General features: G+C 38.0%; 1 protein-coding gene across 6 annotated transcripts; it reads left to right on the top strand.

Annotated features, from left to right (window-relative positions):
• The first annotated feature begins 5,883 nt into the window (after window positions 1-5,883).
• Window positions 5,884-15,016, top strand: LOC110464592. 6 transcript variants are annotated; one of them, XM_021519882.1, is made up of 7 exons: window positions 5,884-6,080; window positions 6,698-6,868; window positions 7,372-9,001; window positions 10,072-10,231; window positions 10,539-12,150; window positions 12,830-13,201; window positions 13,355-15,016. In XM_021519882.1, the coding sequence occupies exons 2-7, from the start codon at window positions 6,778-6,780 to the stop codon at window positions 13,552-13,554; spliced, it is 4,065 nt and encodes a 1,354-aa protein (XP_021375557.1). In that variant the 5' UTR covers window positions 5,884-6,080; window positions 6,698-6,777; the 3' UTR covers window positions 13,555-15,016. The 6 variants fall into 6 exon arrangements, with proteins under 6 accessions (XP_021375557.1, XP_021375556.1, XP_021375558.1 ...); XM_021519881.1 differs by having other exon boundaries at window positions 12,830-13,252; window positions 13,406-15,016; XM_021519883.1 differs by having other exon boundaries at window positions 12,830-13,259; window positions 13,413-15,016.
• Window positions 15,017-17,051: the final 2,035 nt, after the last annotated feature.

Raw genomic sequence — 17,051 nt, 5'->3', positions numbered from 1 at the left:
TTAACGCCCATATACATAATAGATGGTAATAGTCATTGGTTATTATTCATAGATTTAAATCAACAGTCACATTATATTACATGTACAGGTGTAACAACATCTCATCTAGTACTGTAATATAACCTTGTAACCTCTACATTGTGTCTCCAATCTTCCAGCTAAGTAATGTCAGTTGAATCAAACCTATATCTATCTAGCATCTAAGACAACTTGATAATCTTAGGATGCATGGACATGTACACTCTCTCTAGCATCTAAGACATGTACGCTCTCTCTAGCATCTAAGACATGTGCACTCTCTCTAGCATCTAAGACATGTACACTTTCTCCAGCATCTAAGACATGTATACTCTCTCTAGCATCTAAGACATGTACACTCTCTCTAGCATCTAAGACATGAACACTTCTTCTGGGTTCTAAGACATGGTCACTCTCTCCAGCATCTAAGACATGTGCACTCTCTCTAGCATCAAAGACATGTACACTCTTTCTAGCATCTAAGACATGGTCACTCTCTCTAGCATCTAAGACATGTACACTCTCTAGCATCTAAGACATGTGCACTCTCTCCAGCATCTAAGACATGGTCACTCTCTCTAGCATCTAAGACATGTACACTCTCTCTAGCATCTAAGACATGTGCACTCTCTCAAGCATCAAAGACATGTACACTCTTTCTAGCATCTAAGACATGGTCACTCTCTCTAGCATCTAAGACATGTACACTCTCTCTAGCATCTTAAGACATGTGCACTCTCTCCAGCATCTACGACATGGTCACTCTCTCTAGCATCTAAGACATCTACACTCTCTAGCATCTAAGACATGTGCACTTTCTCTAGCATATAAGACATTACACTCTCTCTAGCATCTAAGACATGTGCACTCTTTCTAGCATCTAAGACATGTACACTCTTTCTAGCATCTAAGACATGTACACTCTCTAGCATCTAAGACATGTACACTGTCTCTAGCATCTAAGACGTGTGCACTCTCTCTAGCATCTAAGACATGTACACTCTCTCTAGCATCTAAGACATGTACACTCTCTAGCATCTAAGACATGTGCACTCTCTCTAGCATCAAAGACATGTACACTCTCTCTAGCATCTAAGACATGAACACTTCTTCTGGGTTCTAAGACATGGTCACTCTCTCCAGCATCTAAGACATGTGCACTCTCTCTAGCATCAAAGACATGTACACTCTCTCTAGCATCTAAGACATGAACACTTCTTCTGGGTTCTAAGACATGGTCACTCTCTCCAGCATCTAAGACATGTGCACTCTCTCTAGCATCAAAGACATGTACACTCTCTCTAGCATCTAAGACATGGTCACTCTTTCTAGCATCTAAGACATGTACACTCTTTCTAGCATCTAAGACATGTACACTCTTTCTAGCATCTAAGACATGGTCACTCTCTCTAGCATCTAAGACATGTGCACTTTCTCTAGCATATAAGACATTACGCTCTCTCTAGCATCTAAGACATGTGCACTTTCTCTAGCATATAAGACATTACACTCTCTAGCATCTAAGACATGGGCACTCTCTCTAGCATCTAAGACATGTGCACTCTCTCTAGCATCTAAGACATGTACACTCTCTCTAGCATCTAAGAAATGTAAACTCTTTCTAGCATCTAAGACATGTACACTCTCTCTAGCATCTAAGACATGTGCACTTTCTCTAGCATATAAGACATGTGCACTCTCTCTAGCATCTAAGACATGGTCACTCTTTCTAGCATCTAAGACATGTACACTCTCTCTAGCATCTAAGACATGTACACTCCTCCAGCATCTAAGACATGTGCACTCTCTCCAGCATCTAAGACATGTACACTGTCTCTAGCATCTAAGACGTGTGCACTCTCTCTAGCATCTGAGACATGTACACTCTCTCTTATATCTATCTAGCATCTAAGACATGTGAACTCTCTCTAGCATCTAAGGCATGTGCACTCTCTCTAGCGTCTAAGACATGTACACTCTCCCTAGCATCTAAGACATGTACACTCTCTCTAGTATCTAAGACATGTGCACTCTCTCTAGCATATAAGACATTACACTCTCTCTAGCATCTAAGACATGTACACTCTCTCTAGCATCTAAGACATGTGCACTCTCTCTAGCATCTTAGACATGTACACTCTCTCTAGTATCTAAGACATGTACACTCTCTCTAATATCTAAGACATGTGCACTCTCTCTAGCATCTTAGACATGTACACTCTCTCTAGTATCTAAGACATGTACACTCTCTCTAGCATCTAAGACATGTGCACTCTCTCTAGCATCTTAGACATGTGTACTTTCTCTAGCATATAAGACATTACACTCTCTCTAGCATCTAAGACATGTGCACTCTCTCTAGCATCTAAGACATGTACACTCTCTCTAGCATCTAAGATATGGTCACTCTCTCTAGCATCTTAGACATGTGCACTCTCTCTAGCATCTAAGACATGGTCACTCGCTCTAGCATCTAAGACATGTACACTCTCTCTAGCATCTAAGACATATACACTCTCTCTAGCATCTAAGACATGTACGCTCTTTATGGCTTCTAAGACGTGGACACTCTCGCTGACCAAACAATATAACCTGTTCCTTCTACTGGCCCAAACCAGACTGTCCGTTTAGCAAATATGTCCCTGTTTTATACTAAATTAAATATAAACTTTATTTTTTTTACAACAATTATAAAACAAATTATTACAACTTATATAAATCACTCTTTTTGACCCGGATTTTAGCGCGCTGGGAGGTCTTAATGTGGGAACAAAACCGGTGTACCCAGAGATTACCCACGTGGTAGGCAGGTGAACACATACCTTGTCACGTCCGATCGTGAAGTAAGGCGAGTGCGATATCCACTGCGCCACCCGACCACCTCAAGATACTTAATCTCTACTAGTCAGTGCTGGTAACTTAAATAAAGACACATCCTCCTCGTCCTTACTTACACATTGCTCTAAGAGCTCATTTTCAAATGGTGATTATATTTTCCTTACCTGTGTCAAGGCTGAAGCGCAAGGCTACTTTTATAATCTTGCCGTATACACTTCTAAAATTCAAAGACACTTGTTGTAAAATTGAACAAAGATCAATATCCTATACAAACAAGTTACTTGGGCAGGTCCTTATGTCGCTTTTGCAATAGTAGGAAAATGGCAATTCAAAAGTAATAAAACATACCATAAACGTGACTTAGTGTTACGCCGCATGTTTTGAGTAAAGTTACCATAGCCAAGGGCTGTTCTTACGATGATAGCAACACAGGATGATATAAACACAAACAAATATATCACCTTGGTAGCATGGATCACAGATAGCAATGTAAAATAGAACGAAACATGAAAGATCAAACAAATCTCACAACGGCATGTAAACCTACGTTTAGATAACTCGTCGAATACATGCTACTGTAGCATAATGTAAAACAGTAGAAAGAGTGTAAATCGAATATTTTGAGTGGTTAACACAAAAATAGTGTTCTTAGCTCAAACAATAGCTATCAAAACAGAACATATTAAAAGAATAAACGTTATACTTGAATACATGAGATCACACATAAAAATAAAAGTAGTTATAAGAAAATTCAAATAACTAAATATGAAGGTTAGTGCATGATCCACCACAACAACTCTCCACGTGGTGGATTGTGGTGGTCCCGCGAAAGAAGTCTCCACGTGGTGGATTGTGGTGGTCCCGCGTAAAAAGTCTCCACGTGGTGGTTTGTGGTGGTGCCGCGTAAAAAGTCTCCACGTGGGGGATTGTGGTGGGGTCCCACGTAATAAGTCTCCACGTGGTGGATTGTAGTGGTGGTCCCGCGTAAAAAGTCTCCACGTGGTGGATTGTGGTGGTGTCCCACGTAATAAGTCTCCACGTGGTGGATTGTGGTGGTGGTCCCGCGTAAAAAGTCTCCACGTGGTGGATTGTGGTGGTGGGTAACGCGTAATAAGTCTCCATGTGGTGGATTGTGGTGGTCTCGCGTAAAAAGTCTCCACGTGGTGGATTGTGGTGGTCCCGCGTAAAAAGTCTCCACGTGGTAGATTGTGGTGGTCCAGTGTAAAAAGTCTCCACGTGGTGGTTTGTGGTGGTCCCGCGTAAAAAGTATACATGTGGTAGATTGTTGTATTCCTGCATAAAAAGTCTCCACGTGGTGGATTGTAATGGTCCCACGTAAAAAGTCTCCATGTGGTGGTTTTGTGGGTCCGTGTGATACTCTTTATTTCAACTTTTTGAGATAACTTGTTGTAAGAACTATTAATAGATGGTGTATATTACATTGCCCCGTAGCTATTCCCTAATTACCGGTATGTGCAATAAGTTACGCAGTTTCGGCCAATATGCACTCCCGAACTAATGTACTCGGATACCAAACTCCAAACAACACGTAACATATCTGCTATCCTTCCCCTCTGGTAAGCCCTATGTGCTACATTGGTCCCCATTTTCTAAGCGTCAATACAACTTCCAGTTAAGAGTTTATAAAATGTTATTCTATTACCATATCAACATGTTTTGTTTAAGTTTGGTAGCGCTCACTTTGTCACAATAATTTAGCGCATTAATGAAAAAGCTAAAGTAAGACTACCGCTAAAATATGCACGTTAACAGTATTTGATATTCTTTTGGATGTTTGATTGATTGATTGCAACGTGGACTAATTGAGCCAGAGGCAGGTGCTTCTTTGGGAAGTAAAGCGCAACCAACTAAAACATTGATACTATGCGGATTTCTCACATCAATTTCACACGGATGGTGTTGAATTGAAATCTTATAAAATTATAACATTCCACTGTATGTTACTGTCATCAGGGACAACGAACTATATGATACAATTACTGTGTCATAAAAAATGACGGGTGGCCTAAAGCTAAGTACATCAATAATTGATATTTCTATGCGGACACGTACTTAAATTTACCTGCGAGGCAGGCGTGATATTAAATGCCACTAGCTTTTCGATTAGCGGGAAGAAATCTGTTCAAAAGTATTTTAAAAACAGGTTTGATACCAGTTTACCTGATTTATATCAAAAAGTAATTGTCCCAGTGACAACCGAATTGTATCAGATATACTTTCCTGTTCCTGTGCAATAATCGGAAAGGATTGTCAGTGTGGCCACGGAGTTAGATAAGTTGCCATGGCGAATAACAGGTAACATTGTATTTTTATAATTTGTAGATAATCACAATATAACTATTAACGTAACTAAGATATAAATATAATCATTTGATTTAGAAAGTGAATGTTACAGTTTCTAATTTTGTCTTCTTTGTTTTTAACTTCTTTGAATGTTGGTCGTTTGATACGATATAAGAAAAGAGTTGTCAATGTTCACAAAAATATTCTATGAAATATCCAATGTTCTACAAAATAACACATAAATGTATAATTGATCCAACAAGATTATGTTGTTTAATTAATATTGAATTAATCCACTGAATCATAGAATGCTCAGCAAAACGTAAAACATATCATAGCATCGATTAACAAGGGAGCAAATGGAACTCTAATTAACACGTGGAGACAATCATTTTATGAGACAACAAAACAAAAGGGAAGCCTACATGATGATCCAAAAGGCGAAAACCGGGCGGATGTTACCGGTCCCTTGATCTTGTTTCCTCTTATGTATATCAAATGTCTGGTTATGATGTACATATATTTTAATTGAATCAGAATTGTTACTCATTTTCTAACATTATTTTTTTCTAAAAGAAATATTAGCCGACTTGATTCAATTACTCTATATAAAGGCCTATACACACACTCTGAAATTATTTCTAGTCCTAATCGAACACGCCTTATCGTTCGGATAATCTCAATTTCGAGGCTTGAGCGGATAGAAATCAGCAGAGTATTCCGAGAAAACAACAATGCACACAACTTATACTTGCAGAAAGTAAAAGTAAATAGGCCTAGGGGCTAGACCGTGATTTAGCTGTTAGCCATGTTCGATCACAGTAACTTTTGGATATACAAAAGCACCATATATATCTGTGAACAGCTATAAATTGTTTTGATAGGCCGGACTAACACCCATTATTTTGTAAACAAGCCAGGTAAGGCACGCATGGTACACATGCCGTTCAAGGCGGGAGGGAAGGTATGTTGTTGGACTTCGTGTATTATTATTGAGTTGTAAACATGTAGAGCTTCTGATATAATTCTATCTGTGTGTACGTGAATTTTGTATCTCCCTCGAAACTCCCTCATTCAAGTCCAAGCTCACACAAACTCAAAATCTAATGTTCATGCTATACATGTGTCTGTCATTGTAATACTCGATAAATGTATGTGGTGGAAACAGGGTATAACTTACTAGAGAGGTCACAAGAATCAGGTGGTATATAGTAGGATTACAGTAATTCAATGGTGTTTCCTGGGTATGGCTGCAGCTATCAGTAAGCCCAAAAGACATTCAGAATTGTATTTATAACAGCGAAATGGTCCAATGATAACATGGAGTTGATATAAGTATGTTGTTATAGACCAGAGGACACTAGGCAGGATGGATTGTGGGTGGGAGGTAGTGGCTTGTGGAAGGGACAGATATATAATCTCTATTAGCTCACATACCATAAGATACTAAGTGAAAATGATAATGTAATGCTTTGTTGTGCTAAAGCCAGAATAACTATGGATATTAACACTGAACTTCTTTTTCAAACTACTAAAGGATAATCAGAACCTAAAGATGATCCGTGAGAGGGGGACCATCGGAACATAATTTTGAACAGTGACCAGAGGAATAGGAACATGGAGAACGATGCAGAGCCAATTACAGGCAATGAGGAGGAGGAGGTGAATACAGATGATGACGCTGAAGGTACATCTTTTTCTAGACATAGTGAGTACTGTTTCCTTTCTAAAGTCAATTTTCTCAAAGATCAGAAGGAAGGTAAAGATAGATTATATGGCCAACCACCTAGTTATATAAAATAGAATTTCCTTTGGTGTTTCTAAATGTAAATGTGTAAGGACCAGTGATGTTCGGGACTCAGATGTTTGACTCCTAGACTTATACATTACCTGTGAGACTCACCAACGTTTAAGGACCCACAATCTCGTAGTAAATGAGTAATGGGACTGTTCAAAATTTTGATAAGATGTCCATGAAAAAATTCTGCAAAAATCACTGAAGGATTGTAATGCATATTCTGAACATTTATGTTAGTATGACACATCAGGAAATATGTTTGTAAACAATTGGATTGATACCATCATAATTGTAAAGAATTTACATTGCAGTCCTTTAGAGTTTTTCAAAACATATCAGTTGTTTTTGAAGATAGTTTTATTTTGTGCTAATTGATTTATGCTTCATATTTTAAATTTCTATTATATATAAAGATGCCTTGTTGGAGTTTGACGATGATGATGATGGCGACATTGACATGGATGACATCCGTCTGTTTGACGAGACGGATTTGTGTTCCACTGACATTTTACAGGATGATGAAATCACACAAGAAACTGGTATTGATGAAAGGACTGATATTAAAACACCGGAGTTGTGCCCCTTTGACAGTACTCCAACATTTGATGACAAGGCTTGTAATCAGGAAAATTCATCTGCAGCTCATCCTATTGAGTTAGTGATTAGTGATGAAGCTGTTTCTCAGGAAATTATTGAGAGATCTTTGTCCAAAGATGTTCTGGGAACATCTCAAAATGTATCTTCAGAAAGAAAGCATATAATAAATAAAAAAAGTAGGGAAACTGTCTCCATAGGCAAGGATGTAACTCTGCCACAAGCTTATGAATTGTCTAAGACAACATCATATGTGCACCAAGGACAAGTTATGGAAGGTCAGTCTGAAGGTCAAAGTTCTGGACCAGGAAATGTACCAGACAATAAGAGACCAAATGTTGTTTTTTCTAACATGGGAGATGAAACTGACATGGAGCAGACAAAGGTTGTATCCGACATTGATGATATTAGACTGATTAAACCTAAGGTGAGAAGGTCACCAAGGAAAGTTGATCAGAAAGAGGCTGAAACCATAGCAACAGTGACTGACCTCAATTCACAAGTTGTAACACGAAATGGGGACATCAAAGCCAGACTGGACACTCAAACCACAACACCCTCTACCTCCAGATCTGAGAGCAATTCACCAGAGGTCATTGCCATAGAGGATCCGTCTCTTGGTGGTGATGTAGAAGCTGACAGTTTTAGTGTAGAGAATGAGCAGTACACTGAAAGAGGTCAACATAAGTGTTACCTGTGTGAGGTGATGTTTAATTGTAAGGCCAATCTGACTGTACACATGCGTACAGTACATTCATACTACCCCCAACTACACCCTTGTGGTTGTACCCACTGTGGGGCACAGTTCAAATCCGAGGCGTTTGTCATCAAGCATGAACAGACAGTCCACAGCTTGGACACTGCCTGTGCATTCTGTGGAAAGAACCAGTCTACTAGGGAAGCATTACAGACCCATGTATGTAACCACCTCCAGCCCCTGACCTACCTCTGTATGTTGTGTCGCGAGGACTTTCCCAATGTGGTCGAGGCAGAAAAACATTTGAGCAAGCACAAGGGGGAAGTCGCATTTTGGTCAGATTTCCTCAAATGTAGATTTTGTGGATCCTTGTTCAGTAAGCGTGAAAAGCTTTATTGCCACATAATGAAAATACATGAAGATTTGTTTAATATCAAATGTAAGTCGTGTAGTCAACGATTTTATCTGGATTCATCTTTGGCTGTTCATCGCAGTGATCAAAATCACAGACTCGACGGCAAGAGGATACGGGTTAATGACAACATCCAAATACAATTCGGTGTCACTAGAACTGGAAAAGTGTCAAAAGAATTGATTGACATTTCAGAAGATGGCAGTTTTGAAAGTCACAACGAGGCTTGTGCTCTGAAATTAAAAAATAGCATCAATAAAGGTGGTATGGAGGTATCTCAGCAGAGTCACCTGGATCTGTTGTACAACCTCGGCAAGCTGGACCACAGTGTAAAAGACAGGTCAGTGACTCATCAGTCAACAAAAGCTTAGTGAAAAAACATCAACTTGATCATGCTTTTCTGTAAAACTTAGGATCTCTTGCGTTAGAAAACTAGCAATTTCTGCACCTCAACATAGGAGAGGGATGGGAAAAACAACACAGAATTCATTTCAATCTGCAATCCACTGGCTGGATATAAACAGAAGTAAAAATAAAGAAGACATAACTTGTTAAACATATCAAGTAATTCAATAGACAAAAGTAAGGCTGTGACCTCCCGTGGGCGGTATGCATAGCTGTCAACACTCCCTCTTTAGGAGGGTGACTCCTTCATTTTGACCAAAATTTACCAATGTCCTTCGAAACTCCAAAGTCCAAACTCACACAAACTTAAAATCTACACCCTGTTGTCAAATGATCTCCTAGTTACAGCAGGGTGTGTGTAAGATCATAACAGGTGTGTCTGAATCAAATGAATGCTTTTTGGAGTTATATTGATGCATAAAAAGGGAGAGATAAATTGAGCAAAGCAGTTTAAGTCACACTTCACACACTTTCTCCCTCATTGGAAATGTGGAATGAAGGAGAACTCCCTCAATGGAGGTTTTAGAGGTTGACACCTATACATATGATATACCAAATGTAATTAAAACTTGTCTTTATAAAAGCCTGTCGGACACATGTGAATGGTATTATTTTTTTATTATACAACTCGCTGGTAACTAATACATAGACGAACCATGTGATTTAGAAATGATGACAGATGCTGTCAATTTTAGCTATGAAATTAAGCTTATATCTCACTATAAAAACTCTCATAAGTAAGAACAGAAAAGTAAAACTCTGAAAACAAATTTACATGAAATAAAGATAATCTGTGTTATTGGTTCCAAAAACAATTTGTCCAATTCATGGACTTTTACATCATTTTCAACGTAAAGATATTTCAATTTTGCTGCAATAACAACTGCCAGTTACAATTTCTGCAATAAATAAATGTGCAGGGTTCTACACATAATGGGTTATCTAGCTAGTAAGGTTAAATACACTATGAATTTTACAGTAAATATATTGGTTCATCATCTTCAGTTGTAGTCCTTGTGCTTCACCAAGGTCGGATGATGACGTGACCTCACAGTCAACAAAGGGTCCGAACACTATTACTGCCAAACAGTGCCTCATGGCCAAGTTACTTAACAGAAGGCAAACACCAAAAGCATGTACAACTCCTCTGAATGACGACAATCAGGTAAATACATGTATTTACTTATTGACATTTTTAAAATTCTGCAATGAGCATAAATTTATCATGACAATATATATGAGATACAGCATACTATATAATGTAATTATTAAATAATATTTAATAATTACATTTTAAGGATTAAGTTAGCACTTGATGAAAATTAATTTTATCAGTAAAAGGCATACATTTGACTTGGAGAATGTTTTGCAGTATACAATATCTCGTTATGCAATGGCAGATCTATGTCACCATGATATAACAACATTTGCCTGGTACTGTCATGTAATATATATACGTCTTACTCATTCAGGAGATGAGGAGGAGTAACACAGCCCCAGTACATGACAGTCTGGAGAACTCATTCCAGAGGATCATGTTCCGTGTAGCATCCAACATACAGGAACTTCTCCGCCTCAGCCTCACGATCGAAGGTCATGTGACTCAGCAGTCCCATCAGTTCCTGGCCAAGGTTTACGATCAGAAGTTCAAAGTCGTCATGGTGCTGTGGACAGAACTACAAAGCCTGACGAAGGCAGTGAACACTAATGTATTCGCCAAAGGGAACAAACTCTCCAAGGATCTTGTTGATGAACTCTTGTGTGGCATTTTGAAGAATGTGCATTCATTACGTAATTCTAAAGTGGAAACCATCGTGATGATGGGTCAGTGTATAGCCAAATCATTTCAGGAACTTATAAAGGTGATGATAGGCGTGGATACCATTATCACACCCGGCCTTCAGTTGATAGCCATCAACCATTACGAACATTGGCTTGACTTTATCCCGACTGTCATAGATGCCCAGTGGAATGTATTTAGGGAAATTGCCACAAATCACACAGACAACAAGAACAATGAAGTGTTGGAGCTTGTAGGCAGACTCTGGCATGCACGAATCACACTCAACCAAGCAGTCCTTCTGAAGAAAGATGAAAACGAGAAATGGAAGAAAGGTCTGCACCCCTCATGTGAGAAAACACTTGTAAAGCCATCTGAAGTGGAAGGGCAGGTGCAAGCCAAGGAAAATTTAAAGCAAATGCTGTTTAAGATGACCAATGAAACAGCAGTGTTTGTGGCTGGGAAAAGCACACCAGTGGCCATTAGTTCTGTGGAACCTGGTACCAAGGTGCTGATCCCAGTTACCAAGTTACCACCGGACAAACAAGGTCAGAGCCCAGATACCGTCAATATCTTACCAGGGACACAAAGCTCCAACATAGGGGACAAAGCCAACATGTTTGCTAAAGTGGCCCATCTACCAGGCTTTCTGTCTAACGAGCAGCATGAAGGCTATCGCCTAGTCTACATTTCTGAAGGATTTCTTAGAGAAGGAATTCACCCAATGACTGTATCTAAACCTCAGCAGCCAATCAGCATTGATCTTGTTAGTGACGAGGAAAGTGATGATGGTGGCTTTGAAAATGCTGAAGACAATGTAGAATTCTCTGATGATGATTGTGTTGAAAGATCTGGCAAAAAGTCTGATACATCTGCCGAAGGTTTAGTGATGGATTGTGTTGAGGATGACCCTATCACTGACGATACAGAGAGAAAAAAGTCAAAGCAGATAATAGAAAAAGCAACCAAAGTAACAATTGTCACAAACAGAGAGAATGATGCTGAGCATATGGAGCTTGACTGTGTCACCATAAAACCTGAACCAATGGATTACAATAACATCACAGTCGACCTCTGTCTATCGGATGACAATGAAGATGATGAAGATGATGAGGATAAGAAAGAAAAGGTTGAGAATGACAGAAAGAAAGATTCTGTCTCTGTGGTAATGCTGGACTCTGTAAATAATGAGGAAATAAAAATTGTGTTAGCAGAGGATGATGATACCATAGGGAACAGGGCGCTGAATACAAGTCCTCAAGTAAAACTGGAAAAGACTTACGACGGAGACACGGAAACATCTGGTCAGTAGAATCATGTGAATCTGGGAAAGTTGATGTATGCGAACCATGGTCCACAGGGCCAGTGATGTTATACATTTATTGACCTTGTTGTAAGGAAACACGATTCTTTGTTTCCTCTCGATTAATCATGTTTAACTTGGGTACTTTAATTTCCTTCATGGTTTGAAGCCAATTAGATTGTTTCGTGGTACAAAATTTTGTGGATATCCTATATTAACAAACAGTAGACATGTATATCATTCAAATTCATTGAAGTTATTTTCGTGGTTCAATAGCAACCACAAAAACCACGAATGTTTTACGAAATGAACATTTCATGTTTTATACACTAGATCATAAGTGTAGAGGACTTGGTGAAAATTAAACACCAGAGTATTGAAACCTAAAGCATTAGCTTGTATAGACCACATTAAAGGACGTTACATGAAGAATGAAGCCATAACATAAATCACCAATCAATAGTACTGAATTCAATGAAAAGAGTTTAGGAAAATAACGTACGATGTATCAATCCTATGAAACACAATTTTCTCCTTTGGATTGTATGTGAAAGGTATTGAAAATATGTTGTAGTTATATGGTTAATGATGAATATCATGAACAAATTAAGAATTATTCCAATATATATCCATAACAATTATATTAAATGAAGTCATTTATAATTATTTTGTTATTTCAGATCCTACACAGTCCATACAAAGTAAAAGAAGCTTGCCAGTGGATGAGTTTGTGACAGGGGCAGACAACTTCATGAACCCACCAAACAAAAAACTTAAACTAGTTAAAGTCTTTAATGGTGCTACATATGAAGACACCTCAGTTAACAATCTAAATAGTCTTCCAGAAGGGGGGATAACTCCAGAACCCCCTTCCATGCTTAGAGTGAAAACAGAGCCTATTAGAGAGGATGAACCTGATATATCAAGGGAGACAACTATCAAGGTTAAAAAGGAACCTGTGTTACCAAGTTATGATGAAACTCAATTAACGTCATCAGTTCTGGATACTGCTGTGCCTCTGAAAATCAAATCTGAGCCAGTAGAATCAGCAGGTTCTAGGCCATGCACTGTGGCAGTCAATTCTGAGCCAGTAGAATCAGTAGGTGGTAGGCCATGCACTGTGGCAGTAAATTCTGAGCCAGTAGAATCAGCAGGTACTAGGCCATGCACTGTGGCAGTCAAATCTGAGCCGGTAGAATCAGCAGGTTCTAGGCCATGCACTGTGGCAGTCAATTCTGAGCCAGTAGAATCAGTAGGTGGTAGGCCATGTACTGTGGCAGTCAATTCAATGGAAGACTGTAAAGATACAGTACAAAAGAAATTAAATGGCCAGTTGGACATAAAGTCTGAGCGCTGTGAGACGCCACTGTCAGACTCTGAGGTGCTCAAGGCGTACTACTCCTGATATTAACATTAGATCTGAAACTTAGATCAGCAATAACCAACATTGTTTCTTTACCTGTGCTTAATCCTCTATTAAAATCATGACAGATTTTCTGAAATCGATAGCACTAGTTGACCTCTACTTTAGTTTAATACTGATGTAGTGTATAATTCAAGGACTGATTTGAGAACAACAAATTAACTGCATGTTTACTAAACCAGTAGATCTGATTACAGGTGAATAGCCAACAAAACATCTTTTGTTCCAAAGGAAACAAGCATCAACTGTTCTATTAGAATAGCGCGTTATTTAGGTGCTGTATCAGAGGTGAAAAGGCCATATTGTACTGACAGTGTCTGTCCGTATGTCTGTTTGGGCATACTTTTGGTTGTCTGAGATTATCTCAGACCCAGCATTCTAGAATTTCTTCAGTTACATATACTCATACACTGTAATATATAGATGTGCAAGTTACTAAAGTCAAGGTCAAGTTCACTATTATTAAAATAGAGCAAAGGGTATAAATTCCAAAACGCATAATATTGCGCTTTCTGAATCAGCAATGTTGATTTTGATGGTAAGTGATATTAGATTGATAATTACAGGAATCCACAAAAGTCAAGTCACTGTTACAAAAATAGGACCGGGACAGTTTACTGTCAACACTGCAGTGTATGGCCCTTTCTCACTTGTTGATGTTCGAATGGTAAAATGGAACTAGTTGGATAATTACACCATATTACCTGGACCTTGCAGTCCACTGTTTGGCGCTGTGATTCATTGAGACAAATACAATTTTGTTCATACTTTGTGGTAAATGGTACTTAGTAAGCATATATTACCCATCTCATAAACCAAAATGTCTGCCATGACTTAAAGCCGATTCATTGAGACTTTTTGTGTTCTTATAAAACTTCTACACTGCTGGTCTGAATTAGTTCCTACTTGTTGGTGAATGGTACTTGTCAGATGGGGAAAACCTTATACAGCTGTACTGGTATTACAAAATACGAATCAAAGAGGATTGCTGTGGCTTCTGTTTAGCAAATATTGGGGATTTATAGTCAGGCAAACAGTGAACAAATTACTTACTTGTCTGTTTTCTGTTTTTTGTGGTTTACCAATTGTATGCAAATGAATATCTTTCTTTATACTTTGTTTCTGGGATATGTACTATTCATTTGATCATTTCTAGCAAGCATCAGGAAAAAGGGTATCAGTGTATACATGTGTTTTTTGATGTAGTTCCAGGGATAGAGCCAATGTTGTTACTTTAAATTTTGGTCGGTTCTGTTTATCCCTTGCCCGGATACCACCTTGTATGCAGGGCGATTGAAGAATAGGGAAAACTAAGCATAGAAGTCAATCGCAACAAGCTTGGGATAAGTTGTTTTATACGCCCGTAAAGTTTGACGGGAGTATTATGGTAAGGCATTGTCCGGCCGGCCGGCGTAAACTTTTGTCCGGCAATCTCCTCCTACATTTTTCTACCGATCTCTTTGAAACTTGGTACACATTATCATCATGATATGAAGTTGTGATTTTTCTAAAAGAATTTTGATTCGACAATTTTTCCAAAAGTTATTGCCCTTTGTTCTATTCAGTTTTTGATTTTTGTCAGGCAATCTCCTACATTTTTCAACGGATCTCTTTGAAACTTTGTATACAATATCATCATGATATGAAGTTGTGTTGCCTTTAAAAGAATTTTGATTCAACAATTTTTCCAAAAGTAATTGCCCTTTGTTCATTTCAGTATTTGATTTTTTGTCCGGAGATCTCCTACATTTTTTGACAGTTTCTATGAAACTTAGTAGACTAAATAATCATGATATGTTGTTGTGTTTCCTTGAAAAGAATTTTGATTCGACAATTTTTGCAAAAGCTATTGCCTTTTGTTCATTTCAGTATTTGAATTTTTAATCCAGAGATTTTCTCTTCAATTTTTATAGTATGTCAGCTAACCACTCTTTGAATGATGCAGATCTTATTTCAATGTAAGAAAGTACATAACACTATATGGCATTCGACGGGCATATATTGTACCGCCCTGCAGTACTCTTGTTTTCATTAGTTATGAAACGTCTACCAGTTTCGCCCGAACAGTGGGCTTCTTCAGGACAAAACCGGTAGACATTTCATAACTTAAAAAAAACAACTCATCCCGAGCTTGTTGCAATTGACTTCTGTACTGTGTTTTTTGATGATATACTGAAATGTCAATAGAACAGGTTCTCAATAGTCAGATGGAGAAATTATCTCCCCTTTTAAATTCAGTACATTTCGCAATGTGCTGTTTATTTTGTTTGAGACAAAATTAATGAGCTCATTGAATGAGCTAGCAAGAGGAATAAAATAAAATAAATTATGATGATATGTATCTTGTGACTTTGTTTAATATTACAGTATACACTTGGTACTTCTTAATGAAGTTAGAAGATTGTTTAAAACAATGATGTCAATGAATATATATAAGCCTGTAATATCTTTTGACTTATGATGTTACATGGATAAGAAATTCTTATGTTGAGTAATAAAGAACTCTGCATTTAATCCCCTACCCATTAAAAAACATAAATAAGCCAATACCTGGAGTATTAAGGTCACTGTTACTATATTTAGGAAATCTTCATCCTTGCTCTTGTTATCTTGTTGCTTTATTTAAAAGTGTAATGTATTGTCTTCATGTGAAGTATACCTACATTATCCACCGAAGGCTTTGACCTTGTCCTCTAGGTTAAAGGTCAAACAAATGCAAAAGGACTAGGGCCTTTAAGGGTCATTTCCGGCCTCATCAGGGATTTATAATTGGTTGTTATATTCGTAATCTGAAATAAATGAAGTACGTAAATGGGAAATTTCAAATTCATTTGATAGCTGGTTTAGGAGATATGGCATTTCAAAGGGAGACATTAACACACATTTTGATCTGTTGTGCACTATTTGGTTGAAAATTGGCTATTTTGAAGAAATTAACTAAACACTCTTCAATTTTTGAAAGCCTCCGCAAGCAACAAACAAATATATATTTGACAAGCTTTAACATTGTTATACCAGTGTTCATTTGTCACATGCAGAGGCTTTCATTTCTGCATGTAAACTGTCCAAAAACACCATATTTTTGGCTATTGCTACATAGCAACGCAGTTTCGTTTCTATAGTAGGGCATCTACGCATGCACATGGTAACAAATTTACACCAAGAAAGTAAACCCTAATTAACCCATTTGATGTTTATAACAGAAGTTTGCAAATAAATTTAATTTGACGTGAAATTTTCAACCAAATCTTTCCTAAGGCTAAGTCTCTAAAACAAAGGGTGGACAACAGATTGAATAGGGTAGTCAATAAAACAAAGGGTTGACAACAAGTTAAATAGGGTAGTCAATAAAACATAGGGTTGACAACAAGTTAAATAGGGTAGTCAATAAAACATAGGGTTGACAACAAGTTAAATAGGGTAGTCAATAAAACAAAGGGTTGACAACAAGTTAAATAGGGTAGTCAATAAAACAAAGG

Source organism: Mizuhopecten yessoensis, unplaced genomic scaffold, assembly GCF_002113885.1.
Source record: "Mizuhopecten yessoensis strain PY_sf001 unplaced genomic scaffold, ASM211388v2 scaffold11011, whole genome shotgun sequence".
Lineage (NCBI taxonomy): Eukaryota > Metazoa > Mollusca > Bivalvia > Pectinida > Pectinidae > Mizuhopecten > Mizuhopecten yessoensis.
The sequence above is the reverse complement of the archived record's forward strand: the minus strand, read 5'-3'. Positions and strand labels throughout refer to the sequence as shown.

Coding starts and splice junctions, on each gene's coding strand:
- LOC110464592 (XM_021519877.1), top strand. CDS start 6,778: ATGGAGAACGATGCAGAGCCAATTACAGGCAATGAGGAGGAGGAGGTG. Junction 9,002..10,071: donor GACCACAGTGTAAAAGACAG/GTCAGTGACTCA, acceptor CATCATCTTCAG/TTGTAGTCCTTGTGCTTCAC. Junction 10,232..10,538: donor CTCTGAATGACGACAATCAG/GTAAATACATGT, acceptor TTACTCATTCAG/GAGATGAGGAGGAGTAACAC.